The sequence below is a fragment of the Solanum verrucosum genome, unplaced genomic scaffold (genome assembly GCF_900185275.1).
Source record: "Solanum verrucosum unplaced genomic scaffold, falcon-dt-bn FXZP01000196.1, whole genome shotgun sequence".
Lineage (NCBI taxonomy): Eukaryota > Viridiplantae > Streptophyta > Magnoliopsida > Solanales > Solanaceae > Solanum > Solanum verrucosum.
The window spans coordinates 4,217,982-4,242,144 of record NW_026020420.1 but is presented as its reverse complement, the minus strand read 5'-3'; the positions used below and the strand labels follow the sequence as shown (position 1 = coordinate 4,242,144).

The following is a 24,163-nucleotide window of genomic DNA, read 5'->3' as shown; positions in this document are numbered from 1 at the left end:
TTGTTCTTCACAAAAAAGAGAGAAATATTGGAACTAAAACGGATAGAAGAAAAAAAAACATAAACTAAAAATTAAGAGAGAAAAAAATACTTGGACTCTATTCATCAGGCTCGAATTCTCATTCTTGAACGATTCTGCTAATTTTATTCAACCACCTACTTACTGGCTATAGACTAAATTAACTAAAAATACTAACAATTGAAAAGCATGAGTTTGATGTATTTGATCCCTAAATTGTCGATCAGAGTCGTCAGGTTCAGCAAACGATCTATAATTTGCGTGTGGATCATTACGAACATTGTGATCTTGTTGTCTAGCTTGGGTCGTCGATTTCTCGAAGGAGACTTTGAATGTGGGCTCTGGAGGTGCCTGTGTTACTAGGGTGTCTCCCTTGTGCTTTTCTTTAGTAAGATTTCGCACGAACAGCTTGATTCCTTATTCAGATTTCGAAATGTTATTAAGAGGTCGTAGGCTGATAATCTAGGCGCCTTGGAGCGTGCAACACGGATTAATGCCTCGTTGTTGTTGACGTTGTTGATAATTGCGATAATTGGGTGAAGAGTGAATATGTTTTAATTTGTGATTACGGGAAGAACAATGAGTTTTCTATGATTACTCATTATTTCTTTTTGATCAACAAAATTAGTTCTTTTGAGTTTGAGCAGAAAATAATGTAACAAGGATACAACTATAGTTTGGATTGGAGATAGAGTTTAATTTGAATTGAGTTTAACTCAAAAAGAAACGTTAATTTCCATTAATATGTTTTACTAAATAGATTTTTAGTTTGATTTGGTTTGGGCTCAAATAATTTTTAATGACAATTATAATTTGTCTTTAGAAAATATCCTTTATTCAATTTGTTGAAAAGAGCTTATGATATATCATGATCTAAAAAATTTTCATATATTACAACAGATATAACAAAAGAAAGTAATGTGAACAAGTTTAGATGCTCAACAAGTACATTCCCAAATATAGGTGTCTAAATGAAAAAATGTGTGTCTATTTGTTCTTGTTATCTTATTTACTTCAATGTGTGTACTTCTAGTGAACTTTGTTGGTAGGGAATTTAAGCGCAATTGAAGTGTGGACTTTAGGTTTAAAAAAAAAAGGCTCAAAAGAGTGTATAATTTCTTTTGCTGGTTATATTTATTGGTTGGTGCCACTTTATTCAACGTAACACTCATGGGGCAATGGGGCAAACACCTTAGTTCGCCTTGCATACACTAAACCGGAGCTTAAGTGAGGCGAAGCACCCTCTCGAGCTTCTCTAAGCTTCAGGGCTTTAGCGCGCCGAAAACAAGCCTTAACAACACATCATTTGATGTGTAAGATTGTTCTTTTTTATCGCATAATAAATAAGTATGTCTTTTGATCCCCGCGTGATGTTGTAGGTATTTGGACTTTAAAAGCTGATGTTTACATATGTGGTATTCTACTTGTGGAGTTGATTGGCCATAATTACAAAGATATAGAGAAGAAAATGGCAATCCACCACTGGATTCTGAAGCAGCTCCAACGAGAAAAAAGATCAATAGTCGATAAATCAATTCCACAAGATAATGATGTGCTTGTTAATAACATCACAGACTTAGCTATAAAATGTTTTGTTAGGTTGTTAGCATTTTAATATTAATATTTTGTATATTAATTTGCTAAAGCTTAGTGTTGCCGTTGCTGCCAATCTTTAATAACTTTTCAGTTTGCAACCGTTGAAATGTCATGATTGCTACATTACTATATTGCATTACTCCATTGGCAGTAAGTGCATATGTTACAAACTTTTGGTGCAGCATCTAAGGTCTAAGCCGTTGGTGGCTTTTAGCTTTTCATCTCATTTACTTATTCACTCTTTATTCCTCCATTATACTGTAATGACCCTCCAGGTCATTTTTTTAAATTAAAGAATTCTTTCCCTCGTTTAGAGCATTCCTGTAGCGACCCCAAGTCATTTATAACTTGCTGGCACTGACTGTTCGGTCGCCTGGTCGTTCGTTTGGGTTTTAGGCCCGTTTCCCTGTTTTGGAGATTTTATAACTTGAAAAGTTGACTTTGGTCAACCTTCTTGGAAGACGTGCTCAGATGAAAATTCTGACAGCTAGGTTAGCTTCGGAATATCGATTTTGGTCTAGAACGACCCTTTGTTCACTTCCCGAGGCTTTAGATGGCAGTTGTGGAATCTGGCTCAAAACGATACTGGGTGTGGGACCCACTTTTCATCGAAGTGATCTCCAAATGGAAATTCCGCCTTCACCGTTGAGTCCGAAATATCGTTTTCAATCAGATTCCATATATGGTTTGTATTTTTCCGACTCCGAACGAGTCCGGAACATCGAAATTTAAGTTTGAAGGGTTGTAGAATTCTAACGCGGCGGTGCCGTGGCAGAGCCACGCGACGCCACGTGACAGCGGATGGAAATCTGGAAATTTCCAGATTTTAGGACGAATTTCGTCCATTATTTCTTTCACATCTTCAACATAAGATTTCTCCTCCATTTTAATCCCGAATTAAGTGATTCAAAAGGCTAACTTCAAGAGAATTTCGTGGGGAATCTAGAGGTGATCTCAGGAACGCGAGGGGAGGCTTCGTTTGAGGTAAGAAATCGAATTTAGCTACTGCTAGGGTGATTTTCGGAATGAATTGTTGTTGAATTTTGAAATGTGAGATCTTGATCATCTTAAGTCCGTTTTGAGTCATTCTTGAGGCTAACTTGTAGAGTTTTTCGCAAGGATCGTCGTGGTATAATCTGTTTGGGTTGAAAGGGTCTCGTTTTTCCAGAAATGGGTGATCAAGGGGCTGCTAGTGTTAATTGTTGTGGCTGATTTGCTATGTTTTAGGCATCTGTTTGTGCTAAATTTTGGGGTATTAGTTTAGTAAGGTATTTGGGATGTTTTCACGGATTCATTTTCAGGATTCCAATTGTGGGTCCCACAATCCCGTTTTAGATTCGATTTTGGGTCCGTCTCCGAAAAATATAATTTTAGTGTCAATATATTCGTAATGACGAGGTGATTAACCTTTTGTTAGTGGGGAAGCAGTTGGAGACCGTTCGGAAGGGAAAAGCTCTGATACCGTGAGTTGGAGCACACGTGGTCGGCTTTCAGGTAGGCTATGGCTTTCCCTCGTGAGATTGAGCATGTTTAGGCATTTGTTTATTGATTTGCTTGAGTATGGAGGGGTTCGGGTGTCGAGCATGCTAAATTTCTATAATCCCTGCCTTAGACCTTATTTCGGGAAAGTGTTGGATTATGACAACATGTCTCTTGATATTATTGAACATCCATATCTTGTGGTGTATATGATAATATTGATTTGAAGTATGTTTGGCCTTAGTCTAAGCTTAGACTAGTGTTGCCATAGACTTGCGAGATTTCGGATGTCGTTGGGCAGTAGAACTTTTTCCGACGTCGTTTCGGACGGTCAGCTCCTTGTAGACTGATATAGCAGACTTGAGTCTGATAGTCGGTAACTCAGTTTATGACCTTGTATCCGTAATGCCCTACTTTTCTATTAGCTACAGTACCCGATTAGAGTCTGTGGTCTAGCTTACTTATGTCCAGGCTTAGCTACAGTACCCGGTTAGAGTCCGTGGTCCAGCTTACCTGTGATCTGGTTTTGGCTACAGTACCCGGTTAGAGTCCGTGGTCCAGCCCACCCCTGCCCGACCTTTGGCTACAGCACCCGGTTCGAGTCCGTGGTCCAGCCCATATAGGTTGACTCATTAGCTATAGTATCCGGTTCGAATTTGTGGTCCAGCTTGCACGTGGTGTATTCCCAATTCCTCACTAAAGCTTCAGTTTAGTCTTGATTACTCTCATCTGTAGGTTGAGGTTTTGGAGGTTGGAGAGATTCCGATTAAAGTCCGGGACGTAATGAGATCCTGGAATATAATTGGGAATGGTTCAGTTAAAAGTCCGAAAATTGGTAATATTGTGATAGACCTTCTAGCTCCATTATTTTACTTTAACTGCCGGTGTATCTGCCGGGCTTATGGGGGTCCGTGCAGGTGGTTTCTTTTATTGTGCACGAGCGTACCCGTCTGGTTTATGGGAGCCCGGCGGAGTTAGTTAGATTACTTGTCTTTGTTACCTGTACGCTCGTGTACATACCCCCATTTACTACTCTTTGCACTTGATGTGACCCTTTATTTGCATTTCAGTTCACTTTTGTTTATCTTGCTCAGTCGGCCTATGATGCCTACTGGGTACATGTTGTGTTGGTACTCATGCTACGCTCTGCATCTATTTTGTGATGCAGGTCCGAGCACTAGTAGCCAGTGTTGATCGAGCTTGGAGTAGACTTATCCGGAGACGGGGGTGAGCACACGGCGTTTTGTACTATTTCAGTCTCCATCTGTATATATAGACTTGTCTTTTTCCTTTCGAGACAGTCCAGTCTCTGTTGTCCAGTTTTGGGACTTGTACTCATTTTGTAGTAGCTCTGTACTGGTGACTTCCAGGTTCTGGGAGGGATCTTTATTTGTATATATGTTTTGGATTGCTTCCGCCTGTTTATATTGTTATTTGCCTACTCTTGTTTAATTTCTACCCTCAGACCCATTACTTGTTGTTCCGGGTTACGGGTTGGCTTACATGCTGGTGGGTTATAGTAGGTGCCATCATGACTTGATAAATCGGGTCGTGACATATACCTTGTAATCTATGTAACTCCTAAGGTCATTATTTTCACTATTTACTACCCCATTATCTTCTTATTCATTGCTAGGAAGACTTCTTCTACTATAAATAGTGGTGGTCTTCATTTGGTTTGGAACTACACAATACACAAGAAAAATATAGAGTGCATAAAATTTGTCAAAAGAGAGTTCTTATTAGTTGAAAGGAGGTGTTCTTTTTGTGGAGCTTTGGACTCAACTCTTGTCCAAAGTTGTTGAGTTATATATTGTGATTAGGCTGTTGTATCCTGGAGGGGACAAGTCAAGAAGGACTACTGCTGGACCGGTGAAAACATTTGTTGCAGTGAGCTTGAATCTCCTTAAAGAGAGCGAGATATCCGCCCCTCAGCCTGAAGAGATTTATTTTCTTCATTTTATTTTCGATTGTAATCTTGTAAGTTTTCACTAACATGTTTGAATGAGGATCCAAATGAACGCCCAGATATGAAGGTGGTCTATGCCAACTTGTCCGATTTGGTTGGAACAACAACGTCACATAAATTAATTATGCAAGAAAATAAGGTCTCTACCATCTTGTCTAAATATAGTAACTCAAACAAGATTGGATTGGGAATTGCTTTTGAATTTCACAGGGAATAGAGAGAAATACTACTAATTGGAAGAATATCATATTTATAATAGTCTAAATTGTATGCCGTAAGAGTTCGAATATTTTGTATAATTAAAGACTAGAAATTGCAGTAAAAAACTTTGACATGCATGTAGACTATATGATCAAAGCACTAAGTCTTTCCCAAGATTTAAATGATGTATCTCGATATAATATTCCCATAACTATATAGTTAGCGTATGTTTGGCCAAGCAGGTTAAAACGACTTATTTTGATAAGCTTTTTAAATGAACTTTTCAAAAAAAATATTTTTTGTGAAAAGTAGTTTGTGTTTGACTAATTCATTAACAAAGTGTTTTTTTTATATACGTGGATTGTGTTTGATAAATGTTTTCAAAAAAGTATTTTTGAATGTCATATTATGAAAAGGGACAAATTTCTATTTACCATTGACAATGAAACATAGGAAATCCAAAATTTGAGGATAAGATCCATAAGTCATGTCTATAACAGTTAGTCCAATTTTTTGTCCCTTAAAGATGCATTGCACACATACATAGACAAGAAAGATAAAGAATATTTTCCTGTTTTCTACAAAGAAAAATCCAAAGGTGAACATAAATTAATAACTTTCTCATAATAAAATCCATCATATATTTTTGAACTATAGAATATCTAATCATCTAACTTATTCTATGCTTGACAAAGAAAACGTGTACGAGAGTTCTACAAATAATGAACTAGTTGTGGTAGTTAAATTATGTACATTTTAGTGTCAAAATTTTGGAAATTATAAACTAGTATGTGGCATATCCAGTTTTACCCACACTTACTCGGACACGTAGCTAATTACAGGTTCAATTGAATTTATAACTTAGATATGAATTTATAATTTTAAAAATACAATGATTTAATATTAAGAATTTTAAGATTAAACTCAAAAATACAATGAGTTGATGCCACATTTTGTTCATCTAAAATATCACTCATCCAACTTGGGTTACCAAAATTATGAATCAAATGATAGAGACGTTTTATATGATATTAAAGTAAAATTAAATAAATAAATAAAATATATAAAAAAGAAGCAAAATTAAATAATTTTTTTATTACAAAAAATTGTTCTATGGTACTTGAACAATGTTGATTTCTAAAATTAAAGTTCATCACTAAAAAGAGAAGAAAAATAAGTACTCCACAATCAATCAAGTACACGATTTAGCCTTTTAATAGCATAAATATGAGAATAGACCACGAATTTACGTGCCCCATATTTTTGCCTACCAACCAAATACAAAATAAAACAATCTCATATTTAATCTCGAAATTGTTATTCATAAACAATGAATTTTACTTTGAAATTATTAATCCTTATCCCATCGACGAAACAACCCGACAAAAGTCTCTTTCCTTCAGTCAACTAGAGTAATAAATGAACTAGTGGATCATTGCGTCAGATGTCATAACAAACTACTACTATATACTTTCTACAAATAAAAAGAGCATAATGCTTCTGTAACAACAAATGTCACCTTCTTTTTTTCTCTCTTTCCTCTCAAATACATGTGCTCATTTCACCAAAAAAAAAAAAAATCTCACTATCCATCACCAAATCTTGAAAAAAAATCTTGTGTATTGTCTTTTTATAAGGCAAATCGACTTCGATTTTTGAATAATTCACATCACTTATGCTTCTGTATAGCTTACTTTAAAATGTTCAATTTTCTCACATTCCTCTGCTTTGTCATTTCCTTCTCAATTCTTGCTTCATCTCAACTTGATGAATTCATTTTCACAAAATTCAATCAACCAAACAACAACATAACCTTAAGTGGAGTAGCAAAAATAAGCCAAAATGGGTTTATTCAATTAACAAATGACACAAGTAGACTAATAGGACATGCTTTTTACTCTTCACCTTTCCACTTCAAGACTACTAATGCCTCTACCTTCTCTTTCTCAACGTGTTTCGCGTTGGCCATAGTCCCCGAGTATCCAAAACTCGGGGGCCATGGCCTAGCGTTCACAATTTCTCCGTCAAAAGACTTTAGTACAGCTCTTCCGAGCCAGTACTTAGGTCTGCTCAATGCTAGTGATATTGGTAACTTCTCTAACCATATTTTTGCTGTTGAATTTGACACGGTACGTGATTTTGAGTTTGGTGATATTGATGATAACCATGTTGGTGTTAATATTAACAGCTTAGAATCAAATAAATCAGCTGCAGCTGGCTATTTTATTAACGATCAAAATGTGAAACAAGATTTGAATCTTAAAAGTGGGAAAGTCATTCTTGTTTGGGTTGAATATGATTCTGTTACAAAATTAGTTAATGTAACTCTTTCACCAAATTCTTTAAAACCAAAAATTCCTCTTTTATCTTATAATTTTGATGTCTCTCCAATTTTTAAAGAAAATATGTATGTTGGCTTCTCTGCTTCTACTGGTTTGCTTGCTAGTTCACATTACATTTTGGGTTGGAGTTTTAAGTTAAATGGAGAAGCAAAGTCACTTGACTTGGATTCTCTACCATCACTTCCTGGACCTAAGAAGAAGCACAGAAGACTAATTATTGTCATCTCGATTATAGTGTTTGTGTTTGCGTTAATTTCAATCTTGATTGCTGTTTATACAATACGGAGATTTAAGAATGCTGACGTGATTGAGCAGTGGGAGCTTGAGATTGGTCCTCATAGATATTCATATGATGAACTCAAGAAAGGTACTAGAGGTTTTAAGGAGAGTGACCTACTCGGGCGAGGTGGATTTGGGAAAGTTTACAAAGGTGTTTTGAGAAATTCAAAAGCAGAAATTGCTGTGAAACGAATTTCTCATGAATCTAAACGAGGGTTGAGGGAATTTGTGTCTGAGATTGCGAGCATTGGAAGACTCCGTCATAGGAATTTGGTTCAATTGTTAGGATGGTGTAGACGTCGTGGTGATTTGTTGCTTGTGTATGAGTTTATGCCTAATGGAAGTTTGGATAACTTCTTGTTTGGTGAGCCAAAAATGGTGTTGACATGGGAACAAAGGTTCAAGATTATCAAAGGGGTTGCTTCTGGTTTACTTTACTTACATGAAGGCTATGAACAAGTCGTGCTACATCGAGATATTAAGGCTAGTAATGTGTTACTAGATGGTGAATTAAATGGTAAGTTAGGGGATTTTGGACTTGCTAGATTGTATGAGCATGGGTCTAATCCGTCCACGACTAAAGTTGTAGGTACATTAGGGTACCTTGCACCAGAATTACCAAGAACAGGACGAGCCACTACAAAGACTGATGTGTTTGCCTTTGGTGCTTTGTTACTCGAGGTGGTTTGTGGACGTAGGCCAATTGAACACAAAGCAGGACCCGAGGAGTTTGTTCTCGTGGACTTGGTGTGGGATAAATGGAGAGAAGGTAAAATACTTGACATTGTGGACTATAGATTGAAAGGCGAATACAATGAGAGTGAGGTTTTGATGGTGTTAAAATTGGGACTAATGTGCTCAAATAACAAGCCTTTGGCGCGACCAAGTATTAGGCAAGTTGTAAGATACTTTGAAGGTGAAATTGGGATGCCTGAGGCTCCAACAACACAAGGTTCTGATGATCTTGAAGGATTTGGATTCGATGAAAGTGAACGTTGGAATTCCTTAGCATCGACTAGTATTATGATCAAGTCAAGTTCATTTACATGTTTGTCTAATGGAGATGAAAATAGTACTAATTATGTTTCCTCTTCTACTTCACCACTTCCACTTCTATATAGTGGTGAATGTACCTAGATACTAATGTGAACTAGCATTGCAAACTTTTCTATATTTTCCTGAAGAACACTAATGTACATTGTTTTTTCCTTTTCTGTGTTACCTCTTTGTAGTAGTTTTTTTCCCACAGAAAACTTAGGAAGCTTCCCTGTATTTCAGTGAGAACCTGTTTTCCACCATGTGTTTTCCCAGTGAGCTAGTTCGATGGGAAATCGGTGGAAAAATTATGTTTTATAATACAAATTTTTCATTGATTCGCGATGGAAAAAGTCTTTGTTTCTAGTAGTGAATCTGAAGTTTTCTTCAGTTGAACAATAGATAAACATTGATGTAACTATGAACAAATGTGGCTATTCCAAAGTTCTTTTGTGTGTGTTATCAATGACGCAAATCTGAATTTCCACTAAGAGGAAACAAAATGTAAAGAAGTAAACACACGGAAAAGTCAATGGAATTCGACATCTACTATATATCAATAAGATATATCGTGTAGTTTTCCAACGACGCAAGCTCAAATGAACCCTTGTGCCCCTAACTCCGCCCATGTATATGAAATTAACCAAACTTTGTGGTTAACACACACTGATATTATAGGAAAATTAACCAAACTTTGTGGTCAACAAACATTGAAAATTATAGGAAAATTAACCAAATTTTGTGGTGAACAAACATTGAAAAAATATGATTTCTAAGTCAGTCATCAGTCATCACCAAAACTGTATTTGACATTAGTCTAATGAAGTAATGTTAAAGGCAAAATGATCAACAAAGAGAAGTGATATAGTAGTTGTGTTATCATTTTTTTTTTGGTTTCCCGTCCCCTGGTGTTCAGAGCCCACATTAGAGCCTGAGTAAATCCAAACTATGCAATATAGGACCCATTCAGAGGTGATGCTCCCAACTGAATTTTCTCGAAACCAAGACCTCTGGTTTTTTATATCATTATAAAGCATAGTGCCTTTTCTGATGCCACCACAATTGAATGGACATAGAGTTAAATAAGACAGTTTATTGAAATGTAATTTAGATTATATTGCCTAGGCAAATAATTTAAACTTAGCCCTCTTTTGGATTTTGGATTTTGGATTAAACACTTCCAAACTCTTTTTAAAAAAAAGAATATTAACAGCCACTAATAGTTCAGTGGTGAAGTTGTTGACTAAAGTCTTTTAAGGGAATATAAAATCTTCCAAATAAGAACATGGGATTGAGAATAGATTTTGCATATAACGCGTGTTTCTGACCCAATATAAACGATCATACAATCAGATTTAAGATTTAAATATTATCCTATGATTATAATATGATCAAATTTTCGAATACATGGAAAATTGTGCGATTTGTCATGTGTGTCTACTTATTCAACTTTATAATAATTTAAATATCTATTTATGAACATCCAAAGTTTAAAAGCATAAATATCAATTGAGATCAAATTATATGAATATGGTACGATTATGTATTATGTATTATTATTTTGAGAGTTGACAAAGTCTAGTAGCAGTCTTTGATGACTTATAAAATGAGGCCCAGTGTTCTTGACGCTGCTACTTTTGTTTGGCCCACTTAATTTCTGTCCAACCAAATTAAAAGATAAGACAACTCAGTGGATTTCATCCTCAAAGGATTATAATTGGATGAGAAACAGATTGGGATTTAAATTTTATAAATTCGAGTTTGAAATTTTATCATTACTCATTTGATTTATTGGTTCAAATCAATTATTTATATTTGGTTACGTAGTGAGTTATTAAAATACATATAACATTCTAACCAAAATTATTGAGTTCGAAAGAATTAGTACATCTAATAACTTTACGTTGCGCAGAGGCGGATCACCCTATAGGGTGGGGGTGCACGTGCACCCGTTAACTTCAGAAAAATTATGTGTATATTTGTATATCTATCTTGAGAAACTGACACAAATTATGATTATTGAACTGTGCACCCATGAAAAGTATATGTTTGTCATTGTGTTGTTGGTACAAGCTAGAAAAACCACTCATAAGACTTGTGTTCAAATTTAGCTACAATGTTATTTTATTGTTTTTATTTTTTAAGTTTATCTTAGGGCTCATATTTGAGCTACGATAATATTGATGCACCCAAAGTCTTCAAATTTTGGGTTCGCCTTTGACGTTGACTTACCATCTGAGCCTTCTTTTTAATCCCAGTGGATTCGTCAAGTGGCATGACTTATGAAGACTTAAAACCTTTAATTCTTTGTTTGATATTTTGAATTTTACTAGTCTAGTTAAGTTGAATGTATGTTATGTGGGGTTCATTAAACGGAATGTCTCTTTAATTATCATATGTTTTTCTATTTCAAACTTGAATTCAAGATTTTTAATTAAGAGTGAAAGAATTTTATATATCTCATCACATCATTTGGTAATCAACTTAACTTTTAAATAAAAATAAATAAAAAAGGTCTTATTCATCTCATCACACTAATTGATTATTAATTTAACGTTTAAATGCTAAAAGCTAATATCAAAGCAATAATTTGGTAGAATTGGGTCTACCTGCTTTAAAGACTTGTAAAAAGAAAATTTCGTCAACCAAATTTGATATTCCATACCACTGTTGAAATGGCAGACACATCATGTATATATTTCTTCTAAGTTTTCGATGTTTGGTATTCACATTAATGTTAGATTAATATCAATGATTTTTCATATTGAGTGTTTGAATTTGAACCTCTGATATTTATTTATTTTGGTTTTTGATGTTTGATATTAACATTAGAGGCAGAATGATATCAAGGATTTCTTCATATTTAGGGCTCGAATCTGAACCTCTGATTGAAGAAAGAACAACCTTATCCAATGCACAACATCCTTTACATACAGTTTAACAACTTACTTCATTCGTCTTAATTTATGCGGTAAAATTGATACAAAACAAAATTAAGAAAGAAGAAGATTATGATTTTTGAAATATTATAAATATGTAAAAATAAAGATTTTTTATAAGAAAAAATAAATTTATAGTGGACTACAAAATCAAATTTCTCTAAGTATAATCGTAACTCCCTCGTCTCCCCTTTCATTATTCGTTCTTCTTTTTTCTACTATAAACTAGATATGAAAGGGCCCGTTAACGGGCCCAATATTACAAATTTAAGAGGTATTTAATTAATTTTTTGAAAAGAAAAATTATCATTAATATTTTCTAATAAAAACGATAGTAAATGATAATAAAATCACACTTTATATTAATAACAATAATAATAATAATTTATATATATATATATATATAAACATATATTTTTATCAAATCATAACTTGTAACTTATTTAAATTGTCTTAATTAACAATACAATATAATATGCACCAATGGTTATTTTAACATAATGTCAAACATAATTAAACAGTTAATTATATATATATATATAAACATATATTTTTATCAAATCATAACTTGTAACTTATTTAAATTGTCTTAATTAACAATACAATATAATATGCACCAATGGTTATTTTAACATAATGTCAAACATAATTAAACAGTTAATTTGATGATATTCTTTTCACATTTAGAGTAGTATAAACATGAAAAATAAAATAAAATTATATCTTATTTTAAGATAATAAAATTATTTTTAATTATTTATTTTTAATAGATATGAAAAATAAATTAACACAAAGAAATAGATAATCTTTTTATTTCACTTTATTTGAAAATCAACATCTGATTATGAAAATTACAAATATAACTTAAAGTTGTATTTGAAATTTGAAAAACATTCAAAACCTTGTTAATACTTTAAGGGGCCGTTTGGTTACCGTATAAGATGCATTTTTTTCTCATATATAAAAAGTTGTATATGTTTTACTATATTTGGTAGAAATTTTGTATTAGGTAGAAAAGCCAACATGACTTACCATGTTTGGTTGATACGTTTCTCAATATTGTATAAAAGTTATTCTTGTATTAATTCTTTACGGTGTATGGTTACATTTTTTGTAATCCTACATAATTGATACCTACATAACTTATGAGGGAATCTATGTATAAATTATACATGATAAAAGATGGAATAAGTTATGAGGATATTAGTTATACATGTATTAAAAAAACTACACATTTATCCCTATTACCTTTTTATATTGAAAACTCTAGAAAAAACTTTACATAACTATTCTATTTTCCTATTAGGTAGAAAAGCCAACATGACTTACCATGTTTGGTTGATACGTTTCTCAATATTGTATAAAAGTTATTCTTGTATTAATTCTATACGGTGTATGGTTACATTTTTTGTAATCCTACATAATTGATACCTACATAACTTATGAGGGAATCTATGTATAAATTATGCATGATAAAAGATGGAATAAGTTATGAGGGTATTAGTTATACATGTATTAAAAAAACTACACATTTATCCCTATTACCTTTTTATATTGAAAACTCTAGAAAAAACTTTACATAACTATTCTATTTTCCTAGCTATTTTTGTTTCTTATTTCTTTTGTATACGAACAATTTTTTATTTGTTTTCATTTGAAATCAAAATATAAATATTTTATTAATATGATGAATCGGAATGTATAATTTTGACAACGCATATGCTAATCATATATTATCACCATATATTACTAAATATATTCCACATATTTAATTATTATGTATTGTTTTTTTATTTGGAATATAAATTTATATATAACTCATATATTTGGTATACTAAAAATGTACAAACAATACATGCAGCATCTTGATAGAAATTTACATTATATAAAATAGGATTTTATAATGTACTTGAAATATATTTATGGTATTTTATTTTTATAAGCTTTAAACATTAAAAAAAAAATAGAGAGAGAAAAAATAAATAGAATTCCCACTTAAGTATAGAGAAGATTTCTTTCTATTTTTATTTTTATTTGGAAATTATACTATTTGCTTGCTTATTTATTTGTAAATAATATATTCAATAATTAATAATTTATGTATTGTAATCTCTACATAACTAAGTAATACCTACATAACTAATATTTGCATAATTAACACCAACATAATTAATACCACATAACTAAATCCTACATAACTAAACCATGCATTACTAAAAACTGCGTAAGTCTAACCAATAACCAAACAACCCCTAACTATATTATCCTTTTTAAAATTTATCACAAATTCTTTATTCTTATAAAAATGGCCCCATTTGAATTATATTTCATATTAGTTTATTTATTTTTTTAAAAAAACACATTCAAATAATCAAATATAATTTGCAAAATCAATAGCTTGACACAAGTTCAACTTCAAAAATTTTAAATAAAGTGATATTTTTTTGTTATAGTATGTGGTAGTTCTTATATGAGATCTAATCTATGACATTATACAACTATCTATTTTGAGATATTACTTTTTTTTATTGCAATTTGGTTGTACGTCTCAGGTATATTAGTCAAGTAATTTTTAGAAACTGAGGAATATAAACCATATTTAGAAAAACATAATATATAAATATATCTTTTAACTTGACTTCGTCTGACATCTATGACATTCAACTTAGGGAGTGCACAAGTAAGCACTTAAAATTTTATAAAGTTGAAGAAGTAGACACACGCGTCCTACGGGGAATAACACACGTGGGAGCCACATAAAATATCGCATAGGACGTGAATTATATTGTCACATAGGACGTCAAGTAGGACACAAGTGTCAACTTGTTCAATTCTATACAAGTTTATGTGTCTACTTATGGATATCTAAAATTGAAGGACATGTTAGATGAAACAAATTAAATGACATATTTATATATTATGCCTTTAGAAAAAAGTATATTTAAATTCTAAATATTTTTTGCATAAAATTTAACCAAACATGACTTCAACTATAAATTTTTTAAATAAAATAAACAGTATTTTTTCATGATCAAACCACACTAAGAAAGGAAATGATTAAATGCCCTCAAATTTGAATTTTTGGTATGAAAAAATCTCATTAAAAATTATACATTCAAAAATAAAAAAGAATTTTTAAAAAAATTTATCAGCTTGAATGTACATGGTTTTGAAGTAAATCAATAAATGGGGTCCATGTAACTTTGCAATGATTTCTTTTACTCCTCCCAATGTATTGGTACACGTGTGCCCATTAAAATCCACAACTATTGACTTAGTGATGGATTCATTGGGAATTACATAAATTTTGGTTGGTTTTTTTGGAAATTTTAATACTTTATGCACAATGTACACTTAGGGCTCGTTTGGTGTGAGGGATTAGAAATAATAGTGATGGGATAAGGAAATAGTGATGGGATAAAAAAAAAATTATGTTGTTTGGTTGGCAAGTCCGGGATAACTTATCCCGGGATTAATAATTAGTACCGGGATAAGTTATCCCTCCCCATGGGTGGTATAGTAATCCCGGGATAACTTATCCCGAGATAGAATAGGTAAATGACAAATATGTCCCTTTAAATCCTTTTTATATATCATTTTTTACATTTATGTATATTTACATTTTTTTTAATACCATGTATAATAATATTTACTACTCCTTATTTTTATGATAATTATACATATTTTTCTATTAAAAAATTATACTATATAAATATAATTTTTATTTATGAATTTATTTGACTAATTCTTATGTTTATTTTATTTTGATTTCTCATAAATTTTCTTCTCTTTAATAAACTTAAGAGGAAAGTTCTATTTTTAAGCTAAATAAGAAAAAAGTTATATTTTTAAATACACATGGTACTTATCATGGGAATACATAAACAAAAATATTTAAGTTAAAAAAAATAAAAGTTTTATTTTAAAAAATGAATAACTAAAGCTCACAAAGAAAAATTTAAAAAGTTTAAATAAAGTGAAGGGTAATTTTGTAAACAAACAACTTGTTCTTAAAATTTATCAATATATATTATTTTGAATATAACAAACCAAACACTCAATAAGAAATAATCCCAGGACAACTTATCCCATCATAACTAATCCCAACATAACTTATCCCAACATAACTTATCCCATCATAACTCATATTCAAACCAAACGACCCCTTAAAACTAAGCTTGAAATATTTTTTGTTTGACAAAACTACCCTTGGTCATATAAAAAAAGAAAAATACAACCTTCCTTTGACCAGGAGTGCACAGATATCAATATATATATATTTCTATATATTAGTATAGAAGTTATAATTTGCCATTGTATTTTTGATTTAATATCCGTTGTGCCACTGATATTTGCCCTTCTATGTTTGATTTATTTTCCGTTTTGCCACTGGTCGTTGGTTGGCTTCACTCTTCATTAGTATAGAAGTTATAATTTGCCATTGTATTTTTGATTTAATATCCGTTGTGCCACTGATATTTGCCCTTCTATGTTTGATTTATTTTCCGTTTTGCCACTGGTCGTTGGTTGGCTTCACTCTTCTATATAATAATAATAAATATTAAGTTTCTGCCAAATTATTATTACTCCATTAGGTACTATATGTTAAATTATCATAAAATGATATTTAATAAATAAAAATAGTTATTAAATCAACTTGGACTTTAAAGTAAACTGAAAAATAAATGATTTTCTCATTTTATTTATCAATTTGGTATTACAAATCTTTCAATAATCAACTTCCTTTTAGTGTAATGTAACCATCACTAAGGAAATCTATTATTATATTATTATCTATCAATTTCTTTTATCAAAAACACATCAACTACTCTGTTTGTTCAATTCGTTTGTTTTAATCTTAAATTAAAAATATACGGCCTAAACATGTCAGATTAAGTTTTAAATTATAAGAAAATATATTATTTTTTTTGAACGGAATTAAAAAATAGCACAAACAAAATACTTATTACTTGATAATAAAATCAACACAAACATTTATTTTAATTTCTATGAAAAATAGGCCCAGTTCTCAATTCTCAATAGAGGCGAAAGCAAAATGCCTGTGAGAGTTGTGGAGACTTCTTCTGCACTTTCGCAGCCTTCAGGTAATGAATTTGCAATTAATTTATCATTTTTTTGATTGAATTTAATGTTTAATTTTTTAATCGAAGTTGCAAGTTTGATTATGGATGTAGAAACTGGGTTTAGTTTAATCAGCGGAATGTGGGTTTATTTGTTTCTTGTTTTTACATTGAGAATCAGATAAAGTTGGCATTTTTTTTTGTTTATTTTCTATTTGAAGATTCATTTGAAAAGATCTGGGCTGCTCACTTTGCTCAATTTGGTGGTTTAAGTGAAATTTGAATTGGGTTTCTTCAATTTATGATTTCAGTATGTTTATCATTGTGTTAGTATGTAGTTTTCTTGAGCTGAGTGTCTAGCGGAAATAAAGGTTGGGTACACACTACTCTCCCCAGACTCACTCGTGGGATTACATTGGGTATGATGTTGTTGTTTGTGGTGGTGGTGGTGGTGTTAGTATGTAGTATTTATGAGATGAGTGTCTATCGGAAATAAAGGTCTGGTAGACACTACCCTCCCCAGACTCACTCGTGGGAGTGTAAAATAAAGGGTTGGTACATGCTACCCTACCCAGACCCACTCGTGGGATTACATTGGGTTTGTTGCTGTTTTTGTTGTTGGTGGTGCTAGTATGTAATTTTCTTGAGCTGAACGTCTATCGAAAATAATGTTTTGGTACACACTACCCTCCCTAGACCAACTCGTGGGATTACACTGAGTATGTTGTTGTTGTTGGTGGTGGTGTTAGTATGTAGTGTTGCCAAAGTTTTGTACTTTTTGGTGTCAAATTATGTGATTTGTATTTCTGAGTAGTAAGTAGTTGTTGCACTACTGAAATGCTCGTTTTCTTTCAACTGCAAAGGTTGAACTTCAAGAAATTACACTGGGTATGTTGTTGTTGTTATTAATATTCGTGGTGTTTGTAAGTAGTGTTGCTAAAGTTTTGTACTTTTTTATGTCAAATGATGTGATTTGTATTTCTGAGTAGTAAGTAGTTGTTGCACGACTGAAATGCTTGTTTTCTTTCAACTGCAAAGGTGGAACTTCAGGAAATACTTTGCCTTCAGTCTGTACACTTCTAAGTGTTGGACAGGTGAGCTTCTGCTTTTTTGATTTTCTCCGTCTGCTCTTGTTGTTTCTATCTTTTCTTTTTTTGTTTTATCCTTCAACAATGGAAGTATGATTGTTTCTATGTTCTTGTGGACTTTATACCAGAGAAGAATCTGAGCTTCCCTATACCTGATTTTGAAAATTTTGTTCTTTGCTGCCTGAATCATATCCAAATTGTATAAGATGAGAATGATCTGAATGTTGCTGCCTAACCTCTTGGTAGACTGAGAGTAGTCGTGTTTGCTTTGATTGAAATCTAACTTCAGTAAGCATCAGTGAGTTTCAAATTTCTTTTTTTTTTGAAGCTTGTTTTAGACCCTAGAAAAGTGATTTAGTACCCTACACACCTTGTTCTTTCCCTAGCTGCAAAAACCCTGAGGTGAGGCCATGTAGGCCATTTTAAAAAAGTCACCTTCCACCAAAGTGTTATGGCCTATGGGGGTCCATCTGATAGACTCATTGATCAGCTGCTGCAAGGGGGCATACTTCTCACTGTCATGTTTTGGCCAATTGTGAAAAGGGCATTATGGTGGTTCAATCCTTCCTTTTGATTGTACCTTTTGGCTATTAATTTAGCCGTGAAGCATTACAACTTACAGTTTATGGTTGTTCAGCTTGTCACACAAGTGAGAAGTTTTATCTTTTCTCACTGCATTGCTTTGTTCCAGGCATTTTCTGGGACTCAGAATGTTTCAAGTCAGCAAAAAGATGAAGCTTGGAGAGTAAATGTGCGAATTCAGGGTTGTGACCTTGATCATGGATATCTATGTGGTACAATGGAAGCTCTTAATGTCCCTATGGCAGATACACCAGTAAGAAGCCTTTATTTTTACTTTAAAAATGAGCATTAGATCTCTTTCCCTTTTCTTCCTCATTAAATTTCTTTGTTACATGAATACGTAGCTTTGTTAAAGAATAAAGAATAGGCATCTCTTGAAGGCTTAACCTTTTGGCTATACTCGTATGAAGCTACACCGGTGGTAAGATGTTGCTTGAAATGTCATTGACAGGTGAACAAAGAGGGTCTTAATCTAACTGGTCTAATTTTTCTTCTATGATTCCAAGTGGTGTCGAGGTAACATGTTTTATTCGACAGTTCCTATACTTTTTGCTGCTTCATCCAGGATACTTCAAAAATCATTATCCATGCTTTATGCCAACAATCTAAATAATATATCTGAGAGTTTCTGGTTGAAGCAAATGTCCTATATATAGTTTTCTGCTGTATTTGCTCTTGCGCAATGAAAACATCTGCTGCTCGGACTCTCCAAAAATGTTGCCACACTCGTGTCGGATTCTCCAAAAATGCACTGCTTTTGGAATATCTTACACACACCCGACATTTTTGAAGAGTTCGAGCGACATAGGAAAATAACGAGTAATAAACTTCTGATTCCTGTTTAGAAAATAGCCGTTGATGATTTTGTTTCCTGCCTATTCTAGTATATCTTTAGTTTTTTTGTTTTGGACTTTACATGCCATTGTTTCGTACTTGTAATACATAATACATAAAAGAAAGGCTTCTCAACCTCGCCACCCAGGAAAGAAAGGGGGGAAAAGCTATAAACTACTCTTCATGAAGAAAGAGCAGTTTAGTTCTTTATTTGTTTTGGGCATATCAGTAGTCTCTCTCTCTGCAGCTATTTTGGTCTCATTAATCTCTTTGGTCTAGCAGAGCAGTACTCACGTACATTTTTACTGTCCTCCAAGTTCACAGACAATTTTGTTGCTGTTCTCTAGTTCCAAGAACAGCTTTTTACAATTAGCTGTAATTGCTACCTTGTCATCTGACCCTACAAACGAGTCTTTAGCCCCCCCAAAGGTAAAAAAAGTTGGGAATTTGCTTATCATTCCCTTGTATGCACGAAAACAAGTGAGTTTTGAGAGGTTGTGTTGAATAGAGTAAGGCAGTACCAGAAACCGTAGGCTTTGAAACCTAATGAACAGAAATACTTTATCTCAATAATGAAAGAATATATTTTGGGCTTGGGGGACGCTTGAGGTGCTTTTGCAATTGTACCTAACTCCTCTGGCATCATATTCCCACAAGGTGTAAAACACTAGGAACAATGTTTAATACTGGATCCTTGGAAACAATCACTAGTGCAATGACCTGTTTTCTAGAACCCTGTAAATAGAGAGTGGGCAAAAGAGAAGGAAGTCAAATAAACAATAATTATATTTTGTTTCTACCTTGGACTTTTTGCTCATATGACAAATCAAAATTATTATGGACAATGCATAGTGCATGTGTCTCGACAGATCGTATGTGTATAACTCTATTTCAAGAAAAAAAAGTATGTGTATAACTGGAAGTTTCTTTTCGAATTAACTCACACTAAAAAGTAAGAAAGGAATTTGCAGGAATGAATAATCACTGTCAAAGATTCTGCAGTTATATCTCTTATAAGAGAAATCAAAGTTCTGCTTCACACGATTTAATATTTCTTTATATTTTTAATGCTATTTTCTTGTTAAACCTTTTAATCTTTTCTTCAATACATGTTTGTTGAACTCATTCTTCTATTTTAAACCTTTAACAATCAAGTAATTACCTAATTCCCACTTATTAAAAAATAAAATAGAAGTGAACTTTGTCTCAAAAAAAATAAAATAGAAGTGACCTAATTCTCCATACACTTGAGCTGTAAACTGGCAACACGGAATCTGTTAGTTTGGTAACCACTTGAAGCTGGGTCTCCTTGTCTGTCTTTTAGAACTTCTTACTTCTGCTATTAGCCTTAAACAATCAAGTAGTTACCTAATTCTCAATATTATTATAGTAAAGTTGCTGTAAAAGGCTGGCAACACACAAAGTACACAGAGGTGCACACCTCTTATCTCTTTAGTAGCTTCATTTCCATAGAGAATTAACTTACTGTGGAAGAGATTCGTTAAGTCGTGATCAGTCTTCAGCATGTAATTGAAACTCTATTCTGTGATTTGTTTTTTTTTGGTAAAAAGACGGTTATCCAATATGTTCTGAATGCTCTTTTATATATCTATCATGGGCCAACCTCGAAAATATAGTATAGCAGGTTAACACCAGTTCTTCGTGGTATTGCCAGGTAGTTACTTTCTGGGAAGGAGAAATTGTTGATACCAAGAACTATACTTTCTTCACTGGCAAATGGGGTGCCACGTATGCTCTTTTCGTCCTCTTTCTACAATGACCAATATTTATTCCAAATGGTTAGACTAATTTACAAGATTAAAGTTTATGTAACTGGTTTGGTTTTATGATCAGATCAGAAGATGACATAAAGCACTGGACCAAGTTTCCGTCATTTTCACCCCTTCTGGTAAGCAGTCAAAGCTTCTTTTTTAAATGCAGATTAAGGCTGGGCACCGGACCGGAATGGGACCACCGGACCGGAACTGGACGGTTTGACCGAGTTGTTGACCGGTACCGGGATGAACCGGACCGGAACTACTGGGATGGAGGCTCAGTTCCGTCCCATCCCACTATATACGGGGATAGAACCAGGACGGACCGGAATGGACCGGAACGGAACGGGATGGGATAAACGGGACGGCACATATAGCTATTACAAAAAATAATTATTTTTTTTGAGTTATTTTGAATTATGAAAATACGAATGTTTTTTTTATTTTTCTAAGTTATATTAGTTTATAGTATTTAATTTTTAAAATTTATAATAATTTTACTTAAGTTTATTTTAAAGATATTTTTTTTAATTTTTACGTATATAAGTTTGTAAGCTGAGTTTAATAAAGTCTTTTTTTAAAAATTTTGAGCTTATGTAGTTATGCTATAAGTTTTAAAGATTTGAATCTTTTGAAGTTTATAAGTTATTAAGTTATACTTATAACTTGTAAGTTAAATAACTTAAGTTTGGAATCTTAAAAAATTAAATAAACAAAAAAGAAATGCTAATAAACGTAAATAATGACAAAAATATTATTTTTTATTTTAATTAAAAATTATTTACCGGGACCGGACCGGACCGGAACGGAACCGGGATGAACCAGTATTGGTATACCAGTACCAAATCATGATACCGTTCTGTTCCGTGTACCGGTTCAATGTATCCCATCCCGTCCCGAATACTACCGGAACGGTACCGGTACAACCCGTTCCAGTGGCCAGCCTTAATGAAGATATTCAGCCTTCTTGATCTTTTCTGCCCTTTTCAGAGCCAAGTGGACGTTGATGGCGGTAAATCACTGGACCTGAATAACTACCCATACATATTCATGGTAACATGTCTTCTAATACTGATTTATACGGTAGGGAGCTTGATTGCAGCGGTCATGATGTGTTACCATTCTGTCTTTGACTGTGCAGAGATGGAAAGAACAATACTTCGTGAATGTTGGAACAGACTGTGGGTTGACAATTGCTGGTTTTTACTATGTTTGCTTCTCCAGTAGTGATGGCTCCATCAATGGCTTCTATTACGATCCTAATAGCAGGTACCATCTTTTACCAAGCTCTTTCTCTTTAAGGTTTTCCCATTTATATGGAGTACCTATTTTGTGCTCATGAACCTTGCCCATATATTATAAACTTCGTACGTCTAAAGTAGATAAGGAAATGATTGGATTTATTTTGGCAGTCCTTTTCAGAAGTTGGAACTGAAATCCACAAATGAGGGAAGATTGGGTTTCAGTTTTTTCCTCATATGAGTTGCAGTGAATCATCAACAAGATCGGTGTATGGGTTGTCGGTAAAATATCAGGCTTTCACTGGCTTCGATATGTTATTTCTGAGTCGTCCATCTGATTTGCTTATTGTCAAATGGACGCGATGTTTCCAGTATACACGTTAGAGCCTTGGCAATAGATAGAGGTTCCTACATGGAACAAAGATCCTGATTCAGTTGTCATTTTTCGCGTAGATGAAGATCTAGTAATGAGTTGAGTCCTAGTGACTGAGTAGTCATTTTTATTTGAGATTTGTTTCAGTGAAGTATATTCCCATTATCAACTTTTATCTTGGCTCTTGATTTGCTGGAAGATCACAAGATTCAAAAATATTTTTTACTTTCTTGAATTTCGTGTCTTGACAAAATCAGACAGACAAATTGAAACGCTGGTAGAAGTGTGCTTGTGATGCAAAGGACTTGAAACCAAGACAACATGCAACTTTAATCATGAACGATCGATTGAATTGCTAATAACAAGTGTTAAGCTATCTAGCATAGATGATGACTCTTTGAGAGAAAAGAATAACCTTGAACATACGTTATTTTTGTTTATATGAAAGGTGATTAAAGTTATCTTACCTCGATCTTTGTTAAATAGAGACTATTTCCGATAAACTCTCGAGAAGTAATCCATGCAAGATTGTAAGAAAAGAGAGAGATTATGTCCAATCTAACTTCTAGCTACCATGAAAGTTATGTATAGGTAAACACTTTAAGCAACTAAAAAAAAAAATCTTCCTTGTCAAGAATGATATTCTTTAGTATTAAATAAATTTCTTTTTGAATCCCCCTAAGGATATTAGAAGACAATTCTTTATCATGTCAGAATATAAATATTTAGAGGCCCCCTTTTTCTTTATACAAAGCTCAGAAGATTGCTTCTACTACACAACATTTAAAACGACCTTTTCTTTATTAGTAAAAATAATCTTGTTTATTTCTTTTTAAAATAATTTTCTTAATATCGTTCATAAGCTACCTAACTTAAGTCTGTTAGGAAAAGAAACTCGATATCTTTGAGTGTACTGTCTTCCTAGATTAAAGCCTCCGTTTGCCGAAAAATCTATACATGTGTTTGTCTCTCTCCAGATGTGTGTGATTGTATCACTTTCAACAAATAGCGACGATCTTCAATAATATATGGTAAAAAGTTACCTGGACACAAACTATGTTGAAACTGTTACTAATCAACTATGTTTTAATAAATTAATGACATTCAAACACATCATGAATCATCTTGAACTGTAAAGCCATTCACCATTTCTTTCAAAAGTTTAGCCATGTGAACTTTTATTTGCCACAGCCATATAATTAAAACAGTACTAGTAGTAGAAGTCCTCCACTTGAAGCAATGCATATATTCCAATTATTTACACGTCCTTCGGTATAAGAAATTTTTACTACATCAAAATAACAGTTACATATTGTAGCAGATAACTTGTC

General features: G+C 32.9%; 2 protein-coding genes across 2 annotated transcripts; both read left to right on the top strand.

The window, feature by feature from the left end:
• Positions 1-6,958: 6,958 nt before the first annotated feature.
• Positions 6,959-9,097, top strand: LOC125807010 (L-type lectin-domain containing receptor kinase S.4-like). The gene has a single exon (XM_049486762.1). It carries the CDS (start codon positions 6,964-6,966, stop codon positions 9,019-9,021), a length of 2,058 nt encoding a protein of 685 aa, XP_049342719.1. The 5' UTR covers positions 6,959-6,963; the 3' UTR covers positions 9,022-9,097.
• A 7,763-nt stretch (positions 9,098-16,860) lies between these two features.
• Positions 16,861-22,936, top strand: LOC125841038 (uncharacterized). Its single transcript, XM_049520033.1, has 8 exons — positions 16,861-16,963; positions 17,978-18,033; positions 18,719-18,862; positions 21,119-21,192; positions 21,298-21,352; positions 22,209-22,271; positions 22,360-22,487; positions 22,631-22,936. Exons 1-8 carry the CDS (start codon positions 16,915-16,917, stop codon positions 22,698-22,700), a joined length of 639 nt encoding a protein of 212 aa, XP_049375990.1. The 5' UTR covers positions 16,861-16,914; the 3' UTR covers positions 22,701-22,936.
• The last annotated feature ends 1,227 nt before the right edge of the window (positions 22,937-24,163 follow it).